Source organism: Rhinocladiella mackenziei (genome assembly GCF_000835555.1).
Source record: "Rhinocladiella mackenziei CBS 650.93 unplaced genomic scaffold supercont1.3, whole genome shotgun sequence".
Classification (NCBI taxonomy): Eukaryota; Fungi; Ascomycota; class Eurotiomycetes; order Chaetothyriales; family Herpotrichiellaceae; genus Rhinocladiella; species Rhinocladiella mackenziei.
The window spans coordinates 3,388,547-3,415,166 of record NW_013550602.1 but is presented as its reverse complement, the minus strand read 5'-3'; the positions used below and the strand labels follow the sequence as shown (position 1 = coordinate 3,415,166).

At 50.2% G+C, this 26,620-nt stretch overlaps 14 protein-coding genes across 14 annotated transcripts; 7 read left to right on the top strand and 7 right to left on the bottom strand.

The window, feature by feature from the left end:
* Positions 1 to 323: 323 nt before the first annotated feature.
* Z518_04769 (uncharacterized protein) lies at positions 324 to 690 on the bottom strand (the record flags this gene model as incomplete). The annotated part of the gene is made up of 3 exons (XM_013418475.1): positions 324 to 379; positions 479 to 608; positions 667 to 690. 3 exons carry the CDS (start codon positions 688 to 690, stop codon positions 324 to 326), a joined length of 210 nt encoding a protein of 69 aa, XP_013273929.1.
* A 1,113-nt stretch (positions 691 to 1,803) lies between these two features.
* On the top strand, positions 1,804 to 3,024 carry Z518_04768 (uncharacterized protein; the record flags this gene model as incomplete). Its single annotated transcript, XM_013418474.1, has 2 exons — positions 1,804 to 1,915; positions 1,991 to 3,024. The coding sequence occupies 2 exons, from the start codon at positions 1,804 to 1,806 to the stop codon at positions 3,022 to 3,024; spliced, it is 1,146 nt and encodes a 381-aa protein (XP_013273928.1).
* Positions 3,025 to 4,907: 1,883 nt separating this feature from the next.
* On the bottom strand, positions 4,908 to 6,258 carry Z518_04767 (uncharacterized protein; the record flags this gene model as incomplete). The annotated part of the gene is made up of 2 exons (XM_013418473.1): positions 4,908 to 5,769; positions 5,846 to 6,258. The coding sequence occupies 2 exons, from the start codon at positions 6,256 to 6,258 to the stop codon at positions 4,908 to 4,910; spliced, it is 1,275 nt and encodes a 424-aa protein (XP_013273927.1).
* A 2,323-nt stretch (positions 6,259 to 8,581) lies between these two features.
* Positions 8,582 to 8,830, bottom strand: Z518_04766 (uncharacterized protein; the record flags this gene model as incomplete). The annotated part of the gene is made up of 1 exon (XM_013418472.1): positions 8,582 to 8,830. One exon carries the CDS (start codon positions 8,828 to 8,830, stop codon positions 8,582 to 8,584), a length of 249 nt encoding a protein of 82 aa, XP_013273926.1.
* A 794-nt stretch (positions 8,831 to 9,624) lies between these two features.
* Positions 9,625 to 10,168, bottom strand: Z518_04765 (uncharacterized protein; the record flags this gene model as incomplete). Its single annotated transcript, XM_013418471.1, has 2 exons — positions 9,625 to 9,874; positions 10,035 to 10,168. 2 exons carry the CDS (start codon positions 10,166 to 10,168, stop codon positions 9,625 to 9,627), a joined length of 384 nt encoding a protein of 127 aa, XP_013273925.1.
* A 1,025-nt stretch (positions 10,169 to 11,193) lies between these two features.
* Z518_04764 (uncharacterized protein) lies at positions 11,194 to 13,340 on the top strand (the record flags this gene model as incomplete). Its single annotated transcript, XM_013418470.1, has 6 exons — positions 11,194 to 11,400; positions 11,451 to 11,504; positions 11,556 to 11,843; positions 11,909 to 12,128; positions 12,181 to 12,349; positions 12,401 to 13,340. 6 exons carry the CDS (start codon positions 11,194 to 11,196, stop codon positions 13,338 to 13,340), a joined length of 1,878 nt encoding a protein of 625 aa, XP_013273924.1.
* Positions 13,341 to 13,448: 108 nt separating this feature from the next.
* Positions 13,449 to 14,675, top strand: Z518_04763 (uncharacterized protein; the record flags this gene model as incomplete). The annotated part of the gene is made up of 1 exon (XM_013418469.1): positions 13,449 to 14,675. The coding sequence occupies one exon, from the start codon at positions 13,449 to 13,451 to the stop codon at positions 14,673 to 14,675; it is 1,227 nt and encodes a 408-aa protein (XP_013273923.1).
* Positions 14,676 to 14,991: 316 nt separating this feature from the next.
* Z518_04762 (uncharacterized protein) lies at positions 14,992 to 16,905 on the bottom strand (the record flags this gene model as incomplete). The annotated part of the gene is made up of 1 exon (XM_013418468.1): positions 14,992 to 16,905. One exon carries the CDS (start codon positions 16,903 to 16,905, stop codon positions 14,992 to 14,994), a length of 1,914 nt encoding a protein of 637 aa, XP_013273922.1.
* Positions 16,906 to 19,193: 2,288 nt separating this feature from the next.
* On the top strand, positions 19,194 to 20,285 carry Z518_04761 (uncharacterized protein; the record flags this gene model as incomplete). Its single annotated transcript, XM_013418467.1, has 1 exon — positions 19,194 to 20,285. One exon carries the CDS (start codon positions 19,194 to 19,196, stop codon positions 20,283 to 20,285), a length of 1,092 nt encoding a protein of 363 aa, XP_013273921.1.
* Positions 20,286 to 20,642: 357 nt separating this feature from the next.
* Z518_04760 (uncharacterized protein) lies at positions 20,643 to 21,314 on the top strand (the record flags this gene model as incomplete). Its single annotated transcript, XM_013418466.1, has 1 exon — positions 20,643 to 21,314. One exon carries the CDS (start codon positions 20,643 to 20,645, stop codon positions 21,312 to 21,314), a length of 672 nt encoding a protein of 223 aa, XP_013273920.1.
* A 291-nt stretch (positions 21,315 to 21,605) lies between these two features.
* Positions 21,606 to 22,560, bottom strand: Z518_04759 (uncharacterized protein; the record flags this gene model as incomplete). Its single annotated transcript, XM_013418465.1, has 2 exons — positions 21,606 to 22,304; positions 22,357 to 22,560. The coding sequence occupies 2 exons, from the start codon at positions 22,558 to 22,560 to the stop codon at positions 21,606 to 21,608; spliced, it is 903 nt and encodes a 300-aa protein (XP_013273919.1).
* A 293-nt stretch (positions 22,561 to 22,853) lies between these two features.
* Z518_04758 (uncharacterized protein) lies at positions 22,854 to 23,749 on the top strand (the record flags this gene model as incomplete). The annotated part of the gene is made up of 3 exons (XM_013418464.1): positions 22,854 to 23,063; positions 23,117 to 23,635; positions 23,684 to 23,749. The coding sequence occupies 3 exons, from the start codon at positions 22,854 to 22,856 to the stop codon at positions 23,747 to 23,749; spliced, it is 795 nt and encodes a 264-aa protein (XP_013273918.1).
* A 155-nt stretch (positions 23,750 to 23,904) lies between these two features.
* Z518_04757 (uncharacterized protein) lies at positions 23,905 to 24,663 on the bottom strand (the record flags this gene model as incomplete). Its single annotated transcript, XM_013418463.1, has 2 exons — positions 23,905 to 24,132; positions 24,181 to 24,663. 2 exons carry the CDS (start codon positions 24,661 to 24,663, stop codon positions 23,905 to 23,907), a joined length of 711 nt encoding a protein of 236 aa, XP_013273917.1.
* A 386-nt stretch (positions 24,664 to 25,049) lies between these two features.
* Z518_04756 (glutamate 5-kinase) lies at positions 25,050 to 26,495 on the top strand (the record flags this gene model as incomplete). Its single annotated transcript, XM_013418462.1, has 3 exons — positions 25,050 to 25,089; positions 25,150 to 25,337; positions 25,395 to 26,495. 3 exons carry the CDS (start codon positions 25,050 to 25,052, stop codon positions 26,493 to 26,495), a joined length of 1,329 nt encoding a protein of 442 aa, XP_013273916.1.
* Positions 26,496 to 26,620: the final 125 nt, after the last annotated feature.

Genomic DNA, 26,620 nt, shown 5'->3' with positions numbered 1-26,620 from the left:
TGCATTTGTCTGTTCATGCTGGAATTTGTGACGACTCGGCATCATGCGTTGTTCTCAAGATCCTCTGATGCCGAAAACGGCCACCTCATTGACGATAGCAGCTTTATCCCTGCTCGAGGATCAGTCCGACATTTCAATAAACTGCTTCCGTGGCAATCGCTACCTCATGGTCTGTTCCTCGAGCCTTCTCCATCCGTCCTCAAGCGATCAGCCCGTTCCTCGCCGCAGAGCCTTCCTGATCGAGAGTCGTCCGTGACCGAACTGAGATGATTCCGCCGGAGTAAAGAACCGCACCATATCACATCCGAAAGGAGTCTTGCTTCCTAATGGATATGCGAATGAGCTGGTTCCTCATACTTTGTGATGACCCACCAGGCATCTAGAATCAGAATGTGATTAGCGAAAGAGGGTTCAGCTTCAGTTTGCAGTCCATTCCCCCTTCGACGATCGACGTGACTTGGGATGCAAATCGACTTACGGATACATCCAGGCAGCCAACTCAGAATGGTGAGGAGGATGTTGATGATGAAGTTGGAATCACATCCGGTCTTCAAGAGAACAGCGAGAGGGGGCAGGAAGATGGCGAGAATGTACAAAAGCACGTCGCTCTATCCCGCAGGTAAGTCGGCTTGTTCGAGAGATTCGAGAAAAGAGATGTTTGCTTACAGTTGAAGATGGTGGTTTAGACATGGCGGGGATGCGTCAAATGTCGAATAGTATCGTGTGAACTGTTTTGTCGATTGGGATGATTGACTTGTTGTCAGAAGGGTGTCAAATTGATCAACCAGCAAACAAATGGGAAGTGGCCGGAAGATGGTCTGATTTAAATCATCTTCTGAATGACACTCCCTGGTCATGCGACATGTTATGACTTAACCTCGATTCGACTCGAGGAAAGACCACCTAAAGAAAATTGACGCGCAAAAGTCGGCTCACGACGGCACCAGGATTCAATTGGATTGGAGAGAACGGGATGAAACATCTAGGCTGTGATCACCACGACGATGTCGACGAGACAAATTTACCTTCAAGGCCCTTTGGTCATCTGCCCATCTCCATCAAAGGCACAGCCGATGGAAACCATGATGAAAAAAAGGCGAAAAACTGACGGATATCAAACGCGAGCCCTTCTGAATTCTTGGAGCTTTCAAGGCTGTTTTATTATAAGCGGGCATGATCTTCAACGCCACAACCTTGCATGACGTGGGGATGGGAATTGAGCCTCACCAGCCTCAGATGTTAACCGAGGGTGGCGAAATCAATTTCTTCATGGCCAAGGAATATCTCCAGGGCCAAGAATCGGTGACTTGCACTGATGCTAGTTTTAATACGGCCCGATCCTGGATATACGGAACACGTCCTTGAAACGATGTCGGAAGGATGATGAGTTCTTCTATCAGGCCCAGAACGTTTCCCCGTCATTGCTGACCAGTGAAATGTTAGCAGTCTACAACGACAAGATGTTGCTTCACTGGGATGGTCTCTTATCTCTTTTCTCCCCTTAGGCAACCCATATTCATGTATTGGAGATGCTGAGCTGGCCCCTAAGCTCCTCCCTCCTCATGAGGGTATCGTCAAAGGGCGGACTTTCTCCAGTCAACCGAACAGCTCACAATTTCATCCATCTATAAAGTGAAAGTCATCATTTGAGATGCCGACCTTCACAGCTGAATCTCGTCGGCCTATTTACGCCCTCTTTGCCTGCTGGTGGTTTGCGACATCGATATCTGTTACCAGACTTTATGCCGGAAAAGAATTGATTCATTGCGATAATATTTTCGTACCAACTCTATCCACATCAACATGTCTGGAGGAGCACCAGTTCCTGTTGTCGTCAAGGGCAAGGAGGCTGCCATACTCTGTATGGAAGATCTTCAAGCAGCTGCTGATGCAAATCTACCAGAGATTGCTAGAGGTAGGCCCCCAGAACTCTGGGATTCAATGGGATCTTGATGAACATCTACTCATCCCCCTTTGTTGCGGCCTTCAGATTTCTACAACTCTGGGTCGACCTACCAAACGACCATTGCTGAGAATAGCTCCGCCTTTGGTAAATACCGATTACGGTCTCGGGTACTTGTCGATGTCTCCAAGCTAGATACCTCGACGACTTGCCTTGGACGCAACATCAAATTCCCCTTGTCAATTTCTCCGGCCGGATTGCAAGCGATGGCTCATCCCGATGGTGAACTCGCGACGAGCAGGGCCTGCTCCACCACTGGGGTGAACATGGCCATCTCAAGTTTTGCGAATCACCCTATCGAGGATATCATGGCTGGAGGTCAAAGAAACGTCAACTACGCCATGCAACTTTATACAATGAAGGATAGAGCGTTGCAAGAGCGAATCATCCAGAAAGCAGAAGGGGCAGGATGCAAAGCGATTTTTTTGACGGCCGATTCGCCGGTTCTAGGAGTTCGATTCAACGAATGGCGCAATGATTTTCGGACTCCTGAAGGCCTCGAATTTCCCACGTTGGAACTTACGACGCAAAAGATCCGCACTCAGACGCATGATTCGGGCTTTACGGCATTCAATGACGACTCACACAACTGGGAACGCGACATCGCGTGGTTGCGATCGAAGACGAAAATGCAGATATGGATCAAGGGCATCTTGACGGCTGAGGACACGATACTGGCGATCAAGTATGGTTGTGACGGTATCATTGTGAGTAATCACGGCGGACGACAATTAGATGGTGTCCCTGCGACCATCGATGCATTGGTTGAATGTGTTGATGCCGCGAAAGGAAGGATTCCCATTCATGTCGACGGCGGGTTCCGAAAGGGGACCGATATCTTTATCGCGTTGGCCCTGGGTGCGAAATGTGTCTGGGTTGGTAGGCCTGCCATCTGGGGATTGGCATATAAAGGTCAAGCCGGCGTTGAGAAGATGATAACAATGCTCCATGAAGATTTTAGGCGGTGCATGGCACTTTGTGGGTGTAACACTGTCGAAGATATCAAGAGGAGTTGTTTGGCTATGATGGGGATCGATGGTGTCTTGAGAAGATTGGAATAGAAAGACGTTCAGAGGCGCAATCGGGAACAGATGACAGACCGCCTTGCAATCTACGGCCTCGAGCACGAGGCATCAGCCTTCACGGCGAGCTTGAACGACTCTGAGGACTTGCGAACTCGATCACCATACCTTCAAGAGTACATCCCTTGCTGATCTGGACATAGCCGCTTGTGCTCCAATCCTTCTCAACGTTCATTTCGCTTTAGATATCGATGAGGAAGAGAAGACCGTGTTCGTGACCGGCATCAGCGAGCACAAAGAACAGACGGTTCACTCATTCCCTCAGAGACAAGAATAAACTGGACATCTACCATATAAAGCAAAGGCATAAATGCTTGTGACAAAGCGAGAAATGAAAGGAATTCCTTTGCGAAATCTAGGAGCACTTCATGGTATGCAATTGACTTGATTAATTTAGATCTCCTAAAAGCAACAGATCCTCACCCGTGCTACTGTATCATCAGTCCGCCGCGTTATGAACGCATCAAGAACCAGGATCGGGGGGGTTGAAATTGAACTTAGGCTGGCTCCAGCCCCGATGCGCCACTCTCAAAGCTGTGACACGCGACTGATCTGAAACAATTTTATGCCCCAAACTTTCGTGACCCTTGTCATCCCACCATCTAAATAGTACAAAGTTGAAGGTCTAATTTCTACGCGTTGCTTGGGAGCGAAGTTTCCTGCTCAGTTAGAAAGACAAATGGTTTGTGTTCAGAGGCAATGTCTATTGTACCTGCGTCGGCATTGTGCATTCATTAGGTATTATGGTATTAGATTACTTCATCCGCGTTCTCTCGCGTTCAAACTTCGCGCTCCTGATTCCTGAATGCGTAGCGTACGCGCCCTTTTCCCCGGTTAGCCCCAAGTCCACGACGACTGCATGGTTGCGTCAAACAAAATGTCCAATGAAGATGAGCTAGGCTGAAAGACTGCTGCCTACACGGTTACCAGAACGTGCAGAACTCGACATTCTGTGAAAGCGGAGTCCATGTCCATGCACCAGGACACCCTGTCAAAAGTTGGGGGGTGGAAATAGTGTGGCTTCAACTTGTGGGGGCTGAGGAACGGTTGCCTTTCTGACATGGATATCCCTTGATGCAAGATGGGTTGACTCGGTTTCACCAGCAATCACTCCTCTTCAACGTTCATGCCTAAGCTTTGGAATCATCATCTTTTTACCGCCTCCTCCAGAACTATCACACTTCCCCATGTTGACCTTGACAAATCAAAATCCATGAACTCCAAGCTGCTTTCTCTTTCTTCCTTTCTTTCCCCTTTTTGGGGAACACAAGCGAATGGCATCTCGGTCATAACAATCGACAGTCGATATTGTTTTGTACAAAGTGTGAAGCGAATGTCGTGTCTCAATTCAGACGGTAACAGTAACCGCTGAATGGGCGCAAGAAATCTTTGAGAATGAAAAACCGCAGGAAAACACAAGTGGCCGTCCCAATCCCCATCCCAGGATCTGTGCTGTAAATATCCTGCTGTTGTGCAAGGTCCGAACCACACCCAATGGCAAGAAAACCTTGGGTGTCAAAACAGTGTAAAAATCCCAATGTTCAAAGATCAGTAGCCATTGAAGGCTTTCCGAGTCGCCTGATTAGAAGACAACGTTAAAGCGACAGGTTGGCGTGTCCCTCGGAATAAATTTGGGGTGAATTGAAATCGTTTCGCCCGACCACAACTATTACAGTAAGGTTTGAGGTCTATTTGCAAAAAATTCAAGAAGTGTCGCTCATATGCAAGTTTCATCCGTAAAACGTCGCATGGCTCGTATAATGAACGCCTGCCAATAATGCCGAGACTTTAAAGAGAGGTCCGAGGTTTGAGGTTTGAGGACGTCGTATGAGTTCGATCTCAAGACGGGAATTGACATCCCTTCATCTTTCGTGGTTTGAATAGGCTTCAGTCCAGAGATTTTGGTTTTCCTCAGTGGGACTCATGGATCCGGATGAAACGGATGACGATGATCCAATGGTCCATTCATCGCTGTCTGGGCTGGTTCCGTCTAGACCAGCAAGACCATAACTATAGTCACTGGCTGATTCACCAATTTCAATGTAGTCATAGTCCCATCGATACGTCTTGTCGGGTTGCAACCGTGGGAGGAATTTGGCCTTTGCGAAATAGAAGATGACGCCGGCCAACATACTGCCCGCAACCAAATCGACGGCATAGTGATGTGAAAGGTACATGGTAGCCCACCATAACCACACGGCGTAGAATGTCCATAATGGGGTGAGTTTGGGGAAAACATGGCTCATGAATAGAGCTTCGAGAGTCGAGGTAGCGGCATGGAGAGAGGGAAACGCTCCGAAGACCATAGGTGATGCAGTGAAACCCGAAGTATAGAGATCCAAACCAAGCAATGCATCGATACGGGCCAGACCGGCTGGCGATCCTTTCATGGAATAGTTTGCCGGAGCCAATCCGTACATGTTCTCGTACCACGGCGGGGAACAAGGGAACAAGACTTGAGTGATGACTCCGAACAGATTCATGTAGCCGAAGGCGAATCCAAACACGGGAACGGTTGACGGCGGTCCATAGATGAACATGACGGCGGAGCAGACGAAAGGAGCACCAAAGTGACCGAGCCCGTATGGAAACCATGCCAACAGATCCAAGACGGTATTCTTGTGGGCGGAAAGGATATTGCTCAAATTGGCGCCATAGAGGATATTCTCGAGGGCAGGGAGGACTTTGACCCAGATCGGAGGTCTCCATTCAGCCGGGATGAATCTGTAGAGCACAAAAATTAGTTCTCGTCGACTCGGTATTGTCGGGAATCAAGTGCCACGGTCCCAAAATCACCCACCTGCAGGCATAGAAAAAGATCAGGTATGCAGCTATAGGCATGAAAGGCCGGAAGAATTGTCGTGTGATGGGGAATATTAATGAGGCGAGTAAGAGCGTTGCAACCGCCGTTTTGACCATCGGGCCTGGAGACTCAATAATGCTCAAGGAGAAAATTCCCACCACCGCCAGAAACAACCATTGTCCGTCGTACAGCGTCCATCTGTGACTCTGAAGCGATCGTAGTGTATCGACAGGAGAAAACGAGGTCTGAAGGGCGGTGATGGACGAAGCAGGGGACTGTCGGTTGCGGAGCTTAGATCTCAGCTTGCGCCGAAATCGATGAGGTACCAGAAGTTGTATTGACCGCCATGGTATTTGAATATGTTTTTTCGAGAGAGCGGTGTCCTTCCAGGACGGAAGAGAGGGCTGCATGGCACCTGGTGGTGCGAGGAATTGAGCGTCGTCGCCGACGTGTGAGCAATGGTGACGAGTTTGCTTTGAGGAACCGGAGTCGCAGGAAGTGGTTTGGGTACAGTGGCGCCAGGAGAAATGCAGGAGGCGTGAAGGAGGAGAGGATAAGGTCGGTCGAGAAGTGATTCCGAAGACGCCGGTGAAAAGCAATGGGTGACGAGAAGTGGGAGAGAAGTAGAGAGGTAGGAGGAGAATTGAGGACTTGAGGATTTCGAGGAGGCTTAGGTGAGCGAGCAGAAGAATGGTGACAGTAACAAGTGGATGTGAGCGGAAGACTAGGGATTTGATGCGCTGCGATAGGTTACTTGAAAGTCGAATGGGCATAACATTAGGCGAACTTCGAACGGTGGAAGAAAATGAACCGACGTTCCCGTTAGCCGTGTGTGCCTAATGCCGTAATAAGCCCTGGGGGCCGCTGCGACCAGTCAGAATAGAGAGAGCAGACAAGGGCTGCGATGCATGACCGCTGAACATCTAGGCACGGTTCTCCTCGCGCCCAATTGGTTGACGGAAGCCGCCTGGAGCACAATACTTTCCTCTCGTCGGAAAATTTCTCTCTTCTCTTTCCCTCTTCGATGTCAACCATCGTCCGTGGCTTGTATCTCGCGCATGATGCAATCATGCAGATAATTGCGAATGGGCTGACCGTTCTTATTCCAGGAGCTAGGCATTCAATCGATTTTATCCCGTCGCGACACCGATGGATATGAAGCACAATGGAAACCCGGCCATCGGACTCGTACCCGAAGCTCTATTTCGAATCCTACACTTTCGTCTCCAAAATTGCAGGGCTGGGATAGACAGTGGATAGTGGGCACGCGAACAACAAGGAGGCTTGATCAGCCAGACTCGCGGACGCACTATCGAGATGTCTGTTGATTGCAGCCAATTTCCCGATTCCGTTACCCATCGTGCTGACAAAATGACCTCCGTCACATCTGGGATTTTTGAGGGATTTTTCTCCGATATTTCGTCAGACTGAATTTCTTTTTCTTCCCTGGACCGTTCCTCCATCTCCCCCTTCAATTTCCCTTTTCCCTCAACCATCCAATATCATCAGGTGAATCAGCACGATTTTCTCCCATTTTTCTCCATAATCTGATCTTTTCGAGCCTCATGGCTTCTCAAATCAAGCTCCAACAATCTGGTTTGATCGACGGGTCCCTTGTCCCCCGCGGCCTTTCCTATCGCTGGCACGTGAGATTTCGCTTGACCGCATAAAAATGATTGTTCCGGCCGAAGGCTCCCTTACAAGTCATGACCCGAGTACGAAAGACAAAATCCGAACCCGAGCGAGTTGAAAATACAAGTAACTGCCCCCAATTGTCGGCTGTGGGCACCTCCGCTGCCGCAACTGTGACGGGGGTCATCCAACTATACATGAAAATGATGTTCCTTGAGCAGAGCCGTGATGTTCTCCATGCGCTGATTGGATTTTTTGACGCCGTACCCTGGCATTGGCCAGACCCGTCCGTTGATTTGCTGAGATTCTTCAGGCTGATGAGTCCTTGCGGACAAGCACCATTGTCCCTTGTCGGGGATGCGCCCTAACGTACAGTCATCAGCTTGCTTGAGAGCCACCAGGCTTCGACGGTGAGAAGTCGCTTTCTTGGACTACTGAGATGCTTGTGATTTTTCCGTGATTGGAATTGGCCGCACTATTTTTGAGAATTCGTATCAAAAGCAGCTTTGTCCCGAACGCGAACATCATGGCGTGTAGTCCCCAGAAGCCGAGATTTGGATACCGGAATATACCACTCGACTTCTGATATTTGGACAATGATCATTCCCATTTGTGATAATTCATCTTCTCTGGATCCAAGGCTCCATTTCTAACTCTTCATTTCATCCGTAGCGACCGCTCGTTTCCATATTGTGGCGAATGCGCCCTTCCACCGATCATGATTTCCTCCGCCCAGATCCCGTCAACCGAAATAAAATTGTATTCTAGGCTTTTTTCACGCTCTGGGTCGAGGTAGTCCTCGATGGCGGACTCACTTGTGCCGATGTTGTCCTCGACAAATTGGCCTGACTTGAACCATGATGAGAAAGGGGAGGAGTTTGGGTGGAAGATGCTCGGGAGAACCTATGATCTTGACAATCAGCCATTGGATGTCCCGTACACCCTTCCACTGGATGGCAAACGTACGGGTTTCGCTTCTCAACTGATGGTGTTGATCCAGGAGGTTTGTTTCCTTGACCCCACCCCAAAATCGAGTTATACTCCGGCCACGATGAATTGTTCCAGATCTTTGTTATCACCCTGCACATGTCAGCGCCCCGCCTAGAATGAAGGCCCGAAATGAATTGAGATATACCTCTGCGTCGCATCTTCTTGCTGTTCCACGGTGACCTCTTTGACCCCTACTTTCATTCCTTCCCGACTGAAGGATACATTCTTTCGTTCCAACTTTTGCCTCGTCTGATGTCCGACGTCATGAGCGATTGAATATGCCACGAATCCAACAACTGCGATGACTGCGACAATGATCAGGAGAATGATCAACGGGATGATGTGGCTGAGATTCGGCATGATCGCCAGATAACCACTGTGGCAGTTCGAATGTAAGATGAGAAGGAATCAAGTGAGAGATCGCAATAAATGCGTCGAAAACGTTGGAATCCTGCGAACGACGATTGAAAGTCGTACCCTGCGCGAGTGGTCTCAGAAAGGCTCGTAACTAAAGAGTGGCCAATCCTGATCCTTTGATAATGGTGAATCCGAATCCCCCTTTATGTAGCTTATGATCCTTTTCAACGGATTGCGATCGCTTGAATGAATTTCCTCCTGATCAAAATTGGGGGCGATTTGGCACGCTGGTAGGGAAGCGCCACAGTTGAATCTCCCTGAGGCTTGAGACTGGGAGGGAAAATCGCTAGTTGAATCGGGCAAGGACCGGCGTCACGACGGCTGAGTTCAAGTAATAGAGCCCGCCCCTCCTTCGGGTTACGGGTAAGGCCGCTTTAGAGTGTCGCGCGGGTGAGCGCTCAACCCCTAATCGCCCTCTGGCCCCCAATCCTAGATGTTTGGAGTGGCTGAAGTTTTATTCGCTGCCATTCTATCCTCAACAGACGTTGTAGTAGGATAGGTATTGGACAAACCCGCTGAGTCGTTCTGTGCCCTAGCGTTACCACTGACCGTCCAAAACCTCCTCGGGACCTTCTCAAACACGCTTTCGTTCTTTCGTTCTCTATCTAAAAGACGGGGGACATTCGGTTCTACCGGAGAACAATGCTCCAAAGATTTCATGGTACAGACTTTTCCTTAGCGAGCCTAACCCAGAGGCGTTCAGACCGATATTTTACAATTTAATCAACCCACTACCCTCAATCGCTATCGCTGTCAGATACGATATCCATGTCCTCTAATTCATCCCCCTCCTCTTCCTCTTGCCGTTCGGCCTCAGTGCCTTGCTCATCATCATCATCATCATCGTAAGAATATTCGCCTTTGCAATACGCGATCCGATTTCTCACGACCTGTGCTGTGTCCTCGAGCGTCTGGATGCGGTCATCGTGTCCCTCGTCAGCATCATCGCCCTGCTCTTCTCGAACTCTCTCTCTCCCTTCACGCTCACTGCGACAGAAGGCAAATGGTGTCAGCTATGAATGTTCGGTTCACATCGAATTTGGCAAGGACCTTCGCCGACGTTGCTGAAAGGGCTGGCGGGCCAGGAGTGTGATGAAGCGGAACAGCCTTGATGTGCACGGCAGACAAGAGGGAAAATTTGGCTTACGCTTCGATCTCAGCCAACAGCTCTTCGTTGTTGAGCAGTTCATTTTCCTCCCACTCCTCCGGATGCTGCTGGCCCCAATCGTTCAACTCTTCCCATTTGTGCTGATGGTAGTGATAGTCTTCATCGTCAGACATATTGGGTCCGATGAGCTAAACATCAAGAGAAGCTGCAGGAAGTTGGACAGGGCGGATTTACACCCTCAAAGTTGAACTCTACGAGGGCTAGTGGAACGCAGTTTCCAGATCCTGTTAATAGGAATGGTGTAAGGTTTATGTGGTGTTGAAGAATGTATGAGCCCGCAGCTTGCATGTCTGAAGACCTTTTAGTTTATGCAGGTGCGAAGCGGCCGGTGAATCTGGCCCCCTATTCACACCACTACTTACCATCGAGCTACACCCTCTACGTGGGAAGTACGCCCTTGTTTCTTAGGCGCCCCGGGTGAAGCTACTGCTGGCCAAGCCGTCAAGTCCAGATGAGGCCCCGCGCTTTTGCCCATGTATTGTGCCGCGATGACACCTCAAGGGAATCACGCTCAACTTTGTTGCATACACGAGCCAACGGTCAAAATTATCCATACACGGCAATGAATTTGGTTTCGTTGCCTTCCCCCTCCCCGGTATGAATACCGGAAGAGGTGTTGGCTAGCTTTGAGTATCGCCGCTTCTTTACCTACCCAGCTAGCGCTTGAGTCAAAGCCCCCAGGTCGCTTAGTGACTTTGGGATCGCGCGGCCTAGCCTTACTTGAACTATGACATGCTGCTCTTTCCTGTCTGCTCCTTGCGGTCGCGATACAGCAGTAGCAATTACCGCCACATCCAACGAGAAGGGGACTTGTGAGAGATGGCCACGATACACAGGGAGGGCTTCTCTATCGTGTCTCCAAGCAGGAGCCGAGCATCTCCGGATGCAGCAGGAGATGCTGGTATTCCGGAACCGCTCGTGAAGTAGATTTTGCGATCCCGAGTCACAGTCTATGTTGACATGATACAGTGTTGTGCTCATACACGGCCTTGGGGGCCATCCTCGCAAGACTTGGGGACAGAATTCGAAGCCCGTCAGAGAAGGCACGCAGGGCCGTTCAGGATTCTGGATTTTCAGATCTCGCAAGAATCAGTCCCAGACGCACGAGTCATCTCCTCAACCGGCCACAATTGCTACTATGGCGGATAGCTTGAACGCCGCTACTAGTGGCGACTTTTGGCCTAAGCAGATGTTGTCCGACGATCTCCCCCATGCCAATATCTTCGTATATGGCTACCACACCGATGTCAGCACTGGACTGTTCCAAGGCAACAATAAGAATAGCATCCTGAAACATGCTCGAGATCTTCAGGTACGATTTGATCGCGAGGAGCTGTTGCAAACGGTGAAAATGAGCCATCTCACTGCAAGGGGTGCTATGACTGACTCACTTAGCAGGGTTCTGTCATATTCATCGCGCACAGTTTGGGTGGACTCATTTTGAAAGACGTCAGTTCAACCCTCTCCTCGATGCGCCTTTCATGTATCTGATTCGCAAAGGCCTTTACGAGATCTTCGAGCATGTCTCAGCGCACGAAGCTTATCATTTTCATGGGAACTCCGCACAGAGGCAGTCAATACGCTTCGTGGGGCGAAATTGCGTCGAGAATGGCTACTTTGGCTTTGGTCGATACCAATAGGAAGATTTTGAAAGACCTAAGGGTCGACAGCGAAGTTTTGGACAGGATTCAAACAGACTTCGTCGACAAAGTGTACCAAACGAAAACCAAAGTACATTCCTTCTACGAATCGAGCGGTTACTCCTCCATCAAAGGTCTGTCTAACAAGGTGTGTGTCAGGCCCCTGCTCAGTATGTCATTCACTGGGACTATCGCTAACAATATATGTCAAAGGTGGTCCCCGATGCTTCAGCGAAGGTTGACCTACCGCAGTCCCTTGAGACCGTTGAATCTTTGCCGGGCAATCATGAGACCATGATCAAATACAGCTCGAAAACAGACATGGGGTACCGAAGCATCGTCGCGGTTTTGCGAAATAACATGGCGCATAGCTTCGTCGACACCACTCCAGGAGAGACCCAAGCCAGTCAGCCTGAAACTCAACGAATATCAAGTGAGTCAGGATTGCCTAGATATAGCCATCACGACTGAACCAGCGCAACCAGTTAAGGACGCCGACGCGGCGCTTGCCATGGCACAGCCGTTCCACAATCTTCCAGCGGACTCTTCCGATTGCTTCGTTGGCCGAGGGAACGCCCTTAGAGACATCAACGAAGCAATACAAGATCCGAATGGCAAACATTACTTTGCACTCGATGGACTTGGTGGTATTGGGTAGGACGGCTTCCTGCATCTGCAATGAGGACTGTTAACGTGTAACGACAGGAAATCCACCGTCGCCCTCCAAATCGCGCGGGAAGTCAACAAAGAGCTACACTATAAAGTATTGTGGATGCATGCGGGCTCGTGGTCTCGGTTCGAGGAAGACGCGACGGTATTAGCCCAGGAGCTCTGTTTGCCAGGAGCTACGGAGGCAAAAGTCCACAAACCAGCACTACTTCGAGACTGGCTTGAGAGCAGTCACGCGGAGAAGTGGTTACTCGTTCTCGACAATGTCGATGACTGGAACGCGATGTTTGGCAAGATCATAAAGGAACTCGACACCAAGGACCCACCGACTCAATACATCTCATCATACATTCCCAAAGTGGCGGGCGGTCAACGTTCTGTGCTCATGACCACGCGCAACCACAAAATTGCTGTCAAGTTCGCCGGATCCCAGAACACCTTTCGTCTCGATGAGCTAGAACCGGACGCTTCCTGCGAGCTTCTCCGACGGCGGATAGGGGGAAACTATACGGTGGATAGCGCAACCCGAAACCTCGCTGTGGCTCTCTACAACATCCCTTTGGCACTGGTTCAAGCAGCCAGCTTCATGAGTGTCAATACCATGTCCGCAGAGGAATATCTCGATCTTTACAGCCGCAACAACGATCAGAAACTGAGGCTATTGAGCAGGGAGGCTACCCACGAGTTAAGCACTCCCATTGCGAAGACATGGGTCATATCTTTCAGAACGATTGAGCGCGACGATGCTCTCGCGATCGACATCATGTCTTCCATGAGTATGTGGGATTCTCAGGACATACCTACTAGTTTATTACCGCCTAGGGACGATGAGATCGAGCTCCAAGAGTCTCTGGGTACGCTGAAAGCGTACTATCTTATTTCGTTCAAGGCATCCACCAAAAGCTACAGCATGCACGGCATGATACGGTTGATCATGCGCAAGTGGCTTGACGAAGCAGGAAAGTTCAAGAGCTAGGTGGAATTCGACGTCGCGCTCATCGCTCGGACATTTTCCGCCGCATTGGAAGAAGACGAACGCCACGGTCAAGCGTGGCAAAGATATGTCCCGCACGCGGTCTCTGTCATGGACTCGGCGGCCTCTTTACATTACGAAGCAACGGAAAGCGAGCCGATGCAAGTCGTCCAGACCGCAAGGGCCGCACTGCTCAGCTGTACCGCATGGTTCTATCGACACTCTGGATCATACAACCAAGCAGCCACCTTCCTCGAGGAGGCAATTAGGATCCAGAAAGCGAGGAAGGGCGTCACGGATATCGAAACCATTGCCAGTATCGAGCGACTAGCCGAAGTCCAGCGAATCATGGCACACTACGCGGAAGCACAGAAACTGATCGAAGAAGCGGTCGAAGCGAAGAAGAAAATTTTGGGGTCTCACGACCCGGGAACGCTCACGAGCATCAGCAGCCAGGGCGTCATCCTGCAAGCTCGGGGCCATCATGCAGCCGCAGCCGACGTCCACAACCAAGTCTTCGAGAGCCGACGAGCAATTCTGGGGCTAGCCCATCCTGACACTCTGATGAGCATGAGCAACCGCGCCGTCTCTCTGCGATCTCTTGGCCAATTCAAAGAAGCAGAAGCCCTGCAACGCACCGTCCTCCGGGAGCGAACCCTGCTCTTTGGCGAGAATGACCCCCTGACATTAACCAGCAAGAGCAACCTCGCCTACGTCCTGCAGTCCAACAGCCAATACGCGGAGGCCGAAGCACTACATCGCGAAACACTCCGCGGCCGGCAGCAGATTCTCAACGAGAACCACCCGCAAACGCTAATGAGTATGCACAACCTGGCCGAGTGTCTCCGCCAACAAGACAAGGACCCCGAGCAGGTGATCGAGCTGCACCAGGGCGTCGTAAGACAGCGGCAACTGGCCCTCGGCGCGCAACACGTGCAGACGCTCGAGAGCATCCAGGGCTTGGGCAGGGCGATGTGCCGGGGCGGCAAGCCTGAGGAAGGAAGGCAGCAGATTGAAGGGGCGCTGTCCGGCTTGCAGCAAGCGCTTGATTCATCTCATCCCAAGGTCATGCTTTGCATGGACACGCTGGCGCAGTGCTGCGAGGAATGCGGCGATCGTATGGCCGCCAAATCATACTATGAGCAAGCGCTTGCTGGGTATGAGGCGAGGCTAGGGAAGAAGCACCCGACATATATGGCGTGCCATCAGAGGTACGTTGAGCTGCTGAAAAGGGCTCAAGACGTTGCTCACTGTGACAGAGCGATAGAAAGGGAACCCAGGGTAACGTTGGCTGTAACGAGAATCGCTAGCCCGGTCCCTGCCGGCACACTTGTATAGACTAGGCCACTATGAGACGACACGTAGCTTTGAATAGAGTGTTTAGGCTGTTGAATGCGACTAAGCTCAGGACTGGGAAAGGTCGACGTGATCGTCTCGAAATGGACATCGCCGATGAAGGGGGGAACGATTGACGTCGCCAAGGATCGCATTTGATCACCGGTAGGAATTGAACAGAGGAACCCTTCAGGTTCAAATGATCTGTATAATTCCTTTCTATACGTCTCTTGTGAGAACGACATTCAACTCCATTTTGACACAGGATATATACCAACACCACGCTATGCAACAAATCGCCTCTGTACGACTCGTCTCATCATTCGTGATCAAAGATTTGTACCTTCTCACTGATTTCCCAAATCCGGCTTTCATAGTTTTCTTCAATCTGATATCCTTTGCCGCCAGCAACACGCAATATCAAATCATTCAGGCTGCTTCTACCAAGAATATCCACATGATCTCCAGTATTCGGTCCACCTCGAGGACTAAATCTGTCCGGTTCGTGTGGCATTTCAAAGGTGCTGATTTTGATTCCGGCTGGATTGTATCGTTTGATCTTTTTCCATCCTTTGGCACACATGAACCCTGTGGACAACAAATTCACTGTCCCATCTCCTTCACCAAAAACCACCCCATGATCAATGGAACCCAGTTCCTGGAGACGACCATTTGGCGTATTGATCGAGGTATCGATGGATACGTTGATGTTGCCATGAAGCGGATCATCATTCTCCTTGTAGAAGTATGCTCGCTCGGTTGGTTTGCCGATCCCGTAGAAGCAGTATATCTTCATATCTGGTGCATGAGGAAGTCGAGCTTCCAATGGATTCAACCAAGTTTGAGGTATGTTTTCGTTCTTCTCCACCTCTGCTTTGGTATGTGCGACCCCATGAGAATACGAGTGTTTGATCTGATCTGCATACCACGGCTCCGTGTTGTTTAGCAAATATTCAAAAGATTCCGCCATTGTCAGATTCTTTCGCAGAATTTCGGTGGCATTCGCTTTCGGTTTGAAAGAGAGAAAGACACCGTGAGTAGTGTTTTGTGTTGGCGATGGCAAATCGTCTGGCGCCCAAGAACTGTTGCCCCAAACTGCGTCGCCACCTTTGGGTAACATCGATGATATCCCAGGCATTGCTCGGAAGAGTTCTGCTCGATCCCCCTTGGACAAAAACTTTTCCAGCCCGTAGACGGCGAATGCGTTCAGCTGGGCTGTATCCTTCATTTCTCCCGACAGAATGGCTGGGATGTCTTTGACCGCCCCAAGCATGCATCCAGATATATTAATCCAGGAATCAATATGATCGTTGACCCATTTCGGACCTCCTTTTCCATGATCTTTATGTTCGACCCATTTCATAAAATAGAAAAATACTTGACTGCCCATAGAATGCGAAACAAGGACGACCTTCCTTCCAGAAGTGGCGTGCGCGACCTCAATATAGTTTTTCAGCCGGGTAAAGAATTGGTCACGAACTTCCAGATTGGCATAGGAAAGACGCCAGTCATAAGATGCCGTGAATGCATTCGTTGGATCATACCCAATGGTAGCGAGGTTCTCCAAGATTTTATTCCAAATCCAATATCCGGTGATGAAGAAATCGGTCGCATCAAAACCCTGTGCGGCACGAAGTTTGATTCCTGGAGGATCAAGTCCTGTCTCCTTGTCCAGCATGATGTGTTTCTTCCATTCTGCTTGATCCATCACAAGAGCTCTCATCATTGACCAAGACCCCCAAAGTCGCTTTCGAAAATATTGTCGGGATTTCTCCCCGGTGGACCATGACTCCAGGCCAGTTGATATCACTCCCGGAACCATAATTACCGGATGGTGGGCCGATATTCCTTGGGATTGTAAATGTAAACCCACTGAGAACGAGTCGTAGTTGACAACCTCTCGCTCTGCCCTGGATAGATCTTTCACGTCCTTGACCATGCCTGCAGGGATCGCATCCATCAAACTGTCCAGGTTGACTTCGAGTAATCCTTCCAGCTTTATCACATCTTGCGATTGCGCAAATAACAGTGCTAGCACCAGCCCAAGAAGACCTCCAAGTCCGAATATGATCCCCGACCTCCTCTTGCTATGTTTTCGGGTTGCGAACTTGTCCGACTTCTTGGCCGAGGCAAGTTGGACCTCTTCATTGGAATCAGGCGTGCTGTCTCGACTTGCAGAGGGGGAAGGTGAATCTCTAAGGGCATTGATGATACGGCGACGAAGAGCAGACATTATCGATGGTAATGCTCTTGAAGAACGGAAAATCTCGCCGAGGAGCACGCGATAGTCAAAGATTGCATCGATCGAAGATTGAATCAGCTAACAGGCAGACCGGAGAGGCTGTAGCTTTCTAGTAATGGCTGGTTGCACATGCTGCTCGTGATTCAGTCAATAGTTTTTAGTTCCAAGATCGCCAGGCACAGCCACCCTGTCGCCATACGGGCGAGTATTTGACCACCAAATGCTTTTGGCCTCGAGCCATTCAGCCTTACAGCAGATTCAGCGAAATCGCACATTCTCCGAGCAAGTTCAGGAAGTCCTCTTTTCAGGTTCAGCTCTGTTCGAGGCCTGCTGCATCTTAGCAAGGACGATGGACTTTACAACTATTTCTGTGGACTAACAGGTACATAGCAAGACCTCCGATTTTGACTGATTTGTTGGCCTACTACGCCCGATGTCGTATCCCGGGAGCGAAGTCGGAACGGTTCTCGGTGTAGATGGGCAAGAGTCTTTCTTTATATCTTGATGATATGTTACCGACGATCGACACGAGGTCAAGGTCATCGTCGTTAATCTTAGCCGCAACAGATCTGCCGCCATACAGACTGCGAAGCATGGTCAGCACCAACACAAACCTTCCTCAGCGAATACGTTGCTACGTTAGGAAACTCAGCCTGTGAAGAATAAGGTGTCTTCTCAGCAACGATTCCAGCTGCATCATCTACTGCGTTTGGAACGGCAAGAAAGACGACTCCTGATATCGCCGCATTTGTGAATGGCACCGTGATCCGTTCCGTCAATGATAGGTACTTTGCTAAAGACACTTGCACGCTCTAGCGATTCCATCCCAGCCTGTATGACGGCTGCAGAAGCCGAAGGAGCAAGTGGACAGGATCCAATTTTATCCATCGTCCTTGCCAATGAAATCCAACGTCGCCACAGCCAATCTCTATAAGCATGGACGGGATCATGTCCTCATTGCTGCTGCTGCTGCAGCTGCTGCTGTTGTTGTTGTTGTTGTTGCGGCCGGGAAAAAATAATGAGGCTCCCTCAAATCCTGCTCATGGAAGCCACCAACATTACGGTGAGTTCACTCATAGCATTACGACAGATGCGAGCATATAATCTCTCGGCTTGGAAAGGCCCCTCGGCAGCAAACGTTGCTAGAAACGGGGTTTTACTCCGCTCTCATTGGGGTGATGTTTTGAAGGACCATCTTTGATCTTTGAAGGTGAATTGGGTTCACAAGGCAGATCACCGGGCCCATTCCGGCTGGTATCCGAGAACTTTGGAACTCCGAGGACAAGGATTTTCATTGTCTGTCCAAAGATTGGCGACTCCGGGGTGAACAACATATGGCCCTGTTTGCGGCTTTTGAACTCACGAGATGAATTCCTGACTTGTCCCAGGTCAAATCAGTTGGTTTCGACACAGCCTGGGTTACATATAACACACTGGGCAAAGATCCAGAAAAGTGGCAGCCACAACCAGGGAGACGGCAGATCATAGCTTACCGTACACTGCAGCACGGTCTCTCATGGACGGAGAAATCACACCAAGATCGAATACCGATGGAAAGATTCGCGATCCAAAGGTTCTGGAGTTCATAAAGCAGACTACAGTTAGCGAAAGTCCCTCACTGACAGCTATGTTTCCGGACAGGATTCCAAACAGAGTAACTATCCAGCTGACTGCTAGAGAGATCTTAACAGCAGCAAATGGATGGTTTTGGGTGTTCCTGCGGAGAATAAATATTCCATGATCGACGAATAATTCGAGAACATATGCCGTGACTTGGTTCGGCCATATCTATCGCAGGAGAAGAGTGAAGAACTTCTCAAAACGCTTCGGAATATAAATAAAGAGAAGGACGCTTCTGCAATTGCATCAAAGTGCACCGCTCAAGTGCAGAATCAGAAAGAATAGGAAACGGGCGGTCCACACCCGCAGTACCAAGTAGAAATTCTTACTCGCGTTCCAGGAAGTTTCAACGACCATCAAACGGTTCTTAGTATCCTCAGCTTGCTTGTGAATGGCGGGATCGGCGTCCTGAGCGAGAGTGGCCATATCTTGTACATATGTTTAGGCCCTATTTTGGGTAATTTGTGGGTCACTCCATGTTTTCCAAACTACGGTCAAGTACTTTGATATGTGGGAGGCTGAGATGATCCGGTTCAGGACAGTATTGGATCGGAATTCACCCGAACCTGATCCTGTGAAAGCCTGAAAGAGCTCCGACCTCGCATCATAGTCAATTCCTTCGTGATGACTTGACTTCGCTGTTGAATCAGACAATCTGGATGTCGACATCTCGGAAACCGGGATTTCTCTACACAGGGGAGAAGATCTCCGTGGTCAACAATGCACCGACAATGACATATTTTGTTCGCGGCGACCCAGCTAAACCGATGATTGTGGTCATCCCCGGCGCCGCACACCCCGCTCGAATATTTTACGGAGGACACGAGAATAGTGACCCTGTCGATTTCATTGGACACTGGTTTACAAGGTTTGGATACAGCTTTTTGGCCATATCGTACCCTTTTGAAAGCGAGCCTGCGCTTCTGCCGGCTGATCGGCCAGATTTTACAGTGCAAGAATGGGGAAACCAAGCTGCTGAAGTTACCATGCAGATCATCAAGCAGGAAAACTTACCTCGACGGGCCATATTGTTGATGTGGAGCATGGCAGGGAAGATCTTACAACCGTACTTCCAAGCTGCACACAACTATGCTTTCGACGTCGACTTTGCTGTCAGTCTGGTGGCGACACCAGCAATTCGAGGATTGAGAGAAAGACCCCCAGGAACGACCTCGAGCAAGACTGGATATTGTATCGCCAGCCCACAAATCAAGCAGTCTTTTCTCCTTCATCTTCAGGAGCAAAGCGCCATCAACGGCGGCAAATGCATCATCCCGGACGATACCTATGTCCGAGAATACGTGGCAAATCTCCCTGTTGGACTGACGGGCTGGGGATATCGATGGTCCGAACAAGACCGACAGCTGATCGATGACAAAAACGTGGCCTTCGAAGTTGCAGACCAGACGTCGATGGGCGATCTTCCTTATCTATGCTCAATATATGGCGACAGCCCTGCGGATCTGAGACATTCAATAGCCGATAAATACACATGGGGATTCATGATGATGTACCAGCTCATGGGGACTTTGACCCCAGCCGAGAAAATGTTTCTGATTGAGAATCCGGAAAAGGGGAAAAGGGTCACCCGGATCATCCAAGGAGCGCCGGATAGACTTTCTGCTCTCGTGCAGGGTGGTCATCATTTCTTCATTGGAGAGAAGGGAGCGAAACGGACGGCAGAACTGGTGGTGCGGTTTGAGAAGGATCTTGCGCACTTGAAAAGCGAGTTGCGGGCAGTATTTCAATAGCGGTTCGTCATGAGTGGAAACCGGAGATCGAATGTATGGTGATCAATCACGATCAAGGAATAGCAGGTATTCCTGTGCAATTTGCTCATAGTCATCAATGCTAGTCTGGGCACTGGATCATCAACTGCTCGTGAGATCAGGACGACGTCCTCGTCGACCGAAGAACCCTAGGATAACTCCTTATCTCACATAGCCTTGCCCTAGTTCAACAGCCTCGTCACCTGATCAGGCCGACTCACGGGGAGACTTTTGGCCTGCGCTGTGAACGCGAGTCACACGACCTTTCTTTCGACCATGGCAACACCTGACATGACACCTCGCTAGCATCCGTCGCCCTTTTCCTTCTCTCCTCTGACGATGAGCAGCGATGCTGCACTGACGGCCCTGACCACGAAGAGCAAACTCGACCTTCCTAGTGCGCACTTTCAAACCAATCCCCCAGGCATAGATTATGTACAGTACTCGCTCGAGAAGGAACCCGAATACCTGCCTCAAATCCGCGAACTGATTTCCAAAGACCTCTCGGAACCCTACAGCATCTACGTGTACCGATATTTCCTGTACCAATGGGCCGAACTGTGCTTTATGGCCGTCGACACGACGGACAACAATAAATTGGCAGGCGTGGTGATTTGCAAGTTGGAACCGCACAGAGGTGGTCCCCTAAGGGGTTACATTGCGATGTTGGCGACGAAGGAGAAGTTTCGCGGGAAAGGGATTGCGACGACGCTGGTGAGCAAGGCGATTGATTTGATGATTGAGAAGGATGCGGATGAGATTGCGCTGGAGACGGAAGAGACGAATACGGCGGCGATGAAGTTATATGAACGATTGGGATTCCTGAGGAGTAAGAAGTTACATCGGTACTATTTGAATGGGAACAGTGCGTATAGGCTACTGTTGTACTTGAAGGAGGGGGTCGGTGGGATTCCGATTGATGAGGACTATGATGATATGCCACGTACACAGGAGGAGCTGAGACATCAATATCGAGATCCGGATGATGCTTTCAGCCATGGAATTGTCTGATACGACTCCTGGACCGAAATGATGAGGATTCACCACGGCGACCAGCACAAAGACTGATGGTCTCTCCGCGGTCTTATACCGTCTCTCCCACTGCAACCACGAGCCGGAGCCATAAAGGCATGAAGATAATTGAAGATATTGCCGCTCCAGCTTGTCCCTGATGTGGACACACTCTGGGAAAGAGACAATCCCGTACAATGACCAGGGCAGAAAGCAACGTCAAGCCGATTTTCAATATCGACTACTCGCGAGATGAATGAGAAATAGATATCGGAAGCTTGTCCAAAATGATCATAGACAACTGCCTATCCATTCTTCCCATCTTCTCACGCCCTTTCCTGCTTCTTCACCTCTGACTGCGCCTCCAACAATATCCACACTAATGTCGTATTCTTCTTGCATCAACTGGAAACTGAATTTCTCTTCTCCTCCCCCACCAAGAACCTCCTCGTCGGCACTGGAATCTGGATCCTGACCCACCGTCGTAAGTCCTTTGCTTCTGGATACTCTCACTCTCTCAATCTCTGTTTGAAGTCGCTCTTTGACTGCGCCGGTCGGTAAGGCAGTGAACAGATCCTGCTTGTTCGCCGCTATGAGCACGGGGATCTCAGTTCTGGCCTTGTTCTTCCCAGTCTTTCGTCGTTGAAGCGCAAGCAGTGTATCATGAAGGTAGACAGCAGTGTCGCGAGACGAGGAGGAATCACTTGAATCGAGTGCACTTGCATCGACCACAAAAATTACCCCGCGGAGAGCAGGATTCTGTATCTGCGATAAAGCTTGTTCCGACCTGAGTTTGCCATGACCTGGGGTATCTATCATGACATATCGAGTGGGTTGCTTGTCCTTGAACGAAGTGTCATTCTCGGACCGATATTTATCGGATCCCAGAGACACCGAGGCTGAAAGCAGTAAGCTGACGGTTGATGATACCTGAGAAATACGAGTGAGGGCGGCCTCGGAGTCTTCTGGATTGGAAGATCTTTTTTGCAACTGACTCCATCAGCGAATTTTTTGCGCGTGTCCGGACCGGAGGATGCCTCACAAGAGATACGAGCGAAGTCTTTCCTGCGCCGCTGGGGCCCAGAAGTAGAAAATTTGGAACAACTTTGGCACGCGCAGTTTGGGTGTAGAAGTAGAGATGGAGGAGGAGTGGAAGCGAGATTGTTACCAGGAACGCAAGAAAGATTGCAATGGGATCGCCGGAGAAGAGTCTGGTAATCAGACTGTCTGGCGACGACCAGCCCATGATTACCAGATTGAAACTGTTTGTTGAAGATTGTCGAACTGCATCGTCGATGACTGGCGAGCCATCGGGGGATAACGTACCTGAGGAGGGCCGTGGATTGGACCGCCGTGCCTGGCAGCGCGGCCGTCTTTATTTATGGGTCTGGATGAATCCTTAGCGGCTGTGCAGTGATCTCCTCAGGTCTCAGCGACTTGCGCTCACCCTTCCCCGTCTCATCTTTCTTTCATTTCTCATCCCAGATTCGATCAATTCTCCCTCTTTCGCCCTCCGACCACATTCAGACGGTCGAAACCATGATTTTGCGGAGCGTTTACCTTCTGGCGACTGCCCTCCTATCCTTCACCCTGGCCGACATTCAGGTCACTGGACCGGTCGCAGGAGATACCATCACTGGTCTCTCCCTCGACATAGAGTGGAAAGATTCCGGAAACTCCCCTCCGATTTCAGACCTTACATCGTACCAAGTGTTTTTGTGCGCCGGTGGAAATTCCGATTCGAACTTTGTAAGAGGGGAGACATTGGATATGAGGCGGACTCGGTGCTGACACTCAATTAGATTCAACTGGGAACGCTTGTACAAAATGGCGATTTTGCAGATGGCAATTCCGTCACCGCGCAAATTCAGGCTGGTTGGGGTGCGGATGTGACAAACGCATACTTCTTGAAGTTCATATCTACGGCAACAGGAGGCACAGTGATCAACTATTCAGATCGTTTCTCATTGAAGAGCATGACTGGTACATTCCCGCCGTCGGTGACCCAAGGTCTCAGAACCGTATCTGGGACTGCTGGACCAGAAGATGTCAATAATATCCAAGCACCACAAGCAGAGGACGCTCAAGGGGCTACCTCTTCGGCAGGGGGGGATTACGATGTCCCATATACCCTGCAAACAGGAACGATTCGTTATGCTCCCATGCCACCTATGGCTCAATCCAAGATCACTGCCAAAAATGCTTCTCCTCAATGGCCGACTAGTGCATACACGGTGTACACGGCGGTCGCCGGAACACCCAACGCGATCACCACCCAAACAGCATCTCTCACATTTAGTGTTTCCAGCAGAGAGGCGACTGTACGTTTCCACGAGGTCTGCTGCATAACGACATGCTGACTCTCACAGGTTGCTGCGGCCGGTCAGCCCACTGATGCTGCTTTGCAAAAATTCTTGAACCGGTGGAAAGATTAATGGTGGCGATGAAATTGTATGGAGCTGGCGTCGAAGGTGAATAATCATGGATTGGGAACGGAGTTATTTGGTTTTGTCTTGATCTGTAGAATGCCCATGTGAAGAGGCGCCTCCAACGCCTTGCTAAAAAGGATTCAGAATCATGTAACCATCTGTCAACGAAAGATTTCGTCAAAAGGCCTCGTGTCTCTGAAACAACTGTCCCAGACCTCATTCACCACTTTGACGGCCTGGACATCGTCTTTGCAATTCGGTCTGGACTTGACTGAAAGTATTGCTCTCCGTCGAACGCAGTCTTGATGATGGTTTGTGAAGGAGAGGATTTTATTTCGGAAGAACTCGTTCGCCCATCGACATTCTCCGCTGAGATTGCTTGCTCTGATCTATACCTTGTCAAAGACAACACAGTCATCCACGGTATATCAACTCACCTCCGAGCAAGCAGCATGTCGCAAGTCATCCTCTGGACCCAAATCCGTCTTGAATCGCAAATGGTCGTAGGCATGTACCATCTCATGAGCCATAACATCTTCCAGCATGCTCTTCTTCTCTACCCAATTGGCACAGATCATGATCCCATACTTATGATCAAATCCACCCAGTTGACCCGTCTTGCAAGTTCGACAGCGAATATTGTGTCTTCCAATGTCCCCTCCCAAGTTTCGTATGTTGTCCGTCATGAATCTGATGATGGGCGAATATTTTAACAAATAATCTCGCTGCTCCTCACACCGTTTACAATCTATTTTGCTGTATCTTTCGTCCGCATCTTCCCAGTATAACCTCTGTCCCTCCGGAGACATCTTGCCGGTGGCCATCCGATAGAAATTTCTAAACTGATTGGAGAGAGTGTCGCTAGGGAGAAAATCGGAACCGGGCTCGGGTTCGGCGGGAGATTCTTTTGAGTCAGCCATAATGAAGGAGCAGGACTAAACGTAAACAAAAGCTGAACAGAAGCAGGGAATGTTTGTGGACGATGACAAAGTATTGAAGCTGCGGAAAAGGGAGGGCATCTCATCTCATGTCAACGAGTTGCGTTATGATTGGACATCCAAACTGCGGTTACATTTTATATTCCCCACTGTAATTATAAAAATGCCTTCCCCAGTCTCTATGATTCGCCAAATCCGCATCACAGGGCGGTCAGGCAAAATTTTCTGACAACGGGCGAACTTTCGTTGCTCCATTAGCTAGCATTTGTGAGTCTTATAGGGCGTACTGCCCTCGTTTCTCTTCTCTTCCAAAATGATAGGTCTTGTCCAGACGGTTTCACGGCGGGGAATATATCCTCACCGCAGACATGAAGCCAGGAAAACATTTGACTGTTGTCATCAAGATCGGTATAGAATAGACCATGCCGCGCTACCAGAAAACAGCGGTAAGGCTCACTGTGGTCATAGGGACCTCTTCTATTGTCGATGAGAGGACACATGAACCCATACTTTCTATTCTCTCCTTGATTGTGGAAACAGCCATCAAGCTACGACGAGATGGACACCGAGTGGTCATTGTATCTTCGGGCGCTGTTGGTGTTGGCCTTCAAAGAATGAACATGCCTAAACGGCCCAAGCACCTTGCCCAAGTTCAGGTGAGATGGCGACAGTGTAGCCAGATACAGTGGGCTACTCTGACAAGATCAATCTAGGCCCTTGCTGCCATCGGACAGTCCAGGCTCATGTCGATATGGGATTCGTTATTTGCGCATATGAACCAGCCTGTCGCCCAAATTTTGATTACAAGGAACGACATCGCCGATCGGTCCCAGTATCTCAACGCTCAAAATACTCTGGCAGAAACACTGTCTCTGGGGGTCATCCCCATTGTAAACGAGAACGACACGCTCGCCGTGTCAGAAATCAAGTTCGGAGACAACGACACCCTCTCAGCAATCGCATCAGCAATGGTTCACGCAGACTACCTCTTCCTCATGACCGACGTCGACTGCCTGTACGACAAGAACCCACGCCAGTTTTCCGACGCCTCGCCGATCCTCGTTGTCGATGACATCGACGCTCTCCAAGTCGACGTCTCTTCCGCCGGCTCAACACTCGGGACGGGAGGCATGGCCACGAAGATCGTCGCCGCCCGCCTCGCAACCGCAGCAGGTACATCAACCATCATCACCAAATCGTCCAAACCCGGCAACGTTGCCTCCATCATTCGTCATCTTCATCCGCCCATCGACGCTGAAACAGGCGCCGTCATCACCGATCCCGTTCCACCTCTGCACACCCGCTTCATTCCCTCCAGCACACCCATACGCAACCGCGCATTTTGGATCCTGCACGGCCTCGCGCCGCACGGGACCATCTACATTGACCGAGGCGCCAGCAACGCACTGGCGAATAAAGCCGGACTTCTCCCCGTCGGCGTCGTCGGCGTCGAGGGGACATTCGCACAGCAAGAAGCCGTGCGTCTCGTGGTCGTCGACAAACAACCGCTCGGCAGCCTTTCACCGACAGGAGACTCAGGCTTCGTGGCCATGCAACTGGTCCTACGCGGCGAGGAGATTGGAAGAGCCGTCGTCAATTACTCGTCGGCCGAGGTTGCGCGTATTAAGGGCCTGCGCAGCGCCGAGATCATGGGCATCCTGGGTTACGCAGACTCCGAGTACGTTGCGTTCAGGGAGAATGTCTCCTTGCATACGACGGAAAGGAGTCGGCCAGAGACGCCGAGCGGGTTCCGTACTCCGACGACGAATGCGACCCCCGAGCACAGTATTGTGGATTTAAGGGCTGGACAGTAAAGGAAAGGATTGTCAGGACGAATTTTCGTGATCATACTTCAAGGAAAGAAGGAAGACATCTAGGCAGAAAATGCCTCCAAAAAGAACATGGATTTCCGCAGTCAGAGCAACAAGGACGCAGAAAG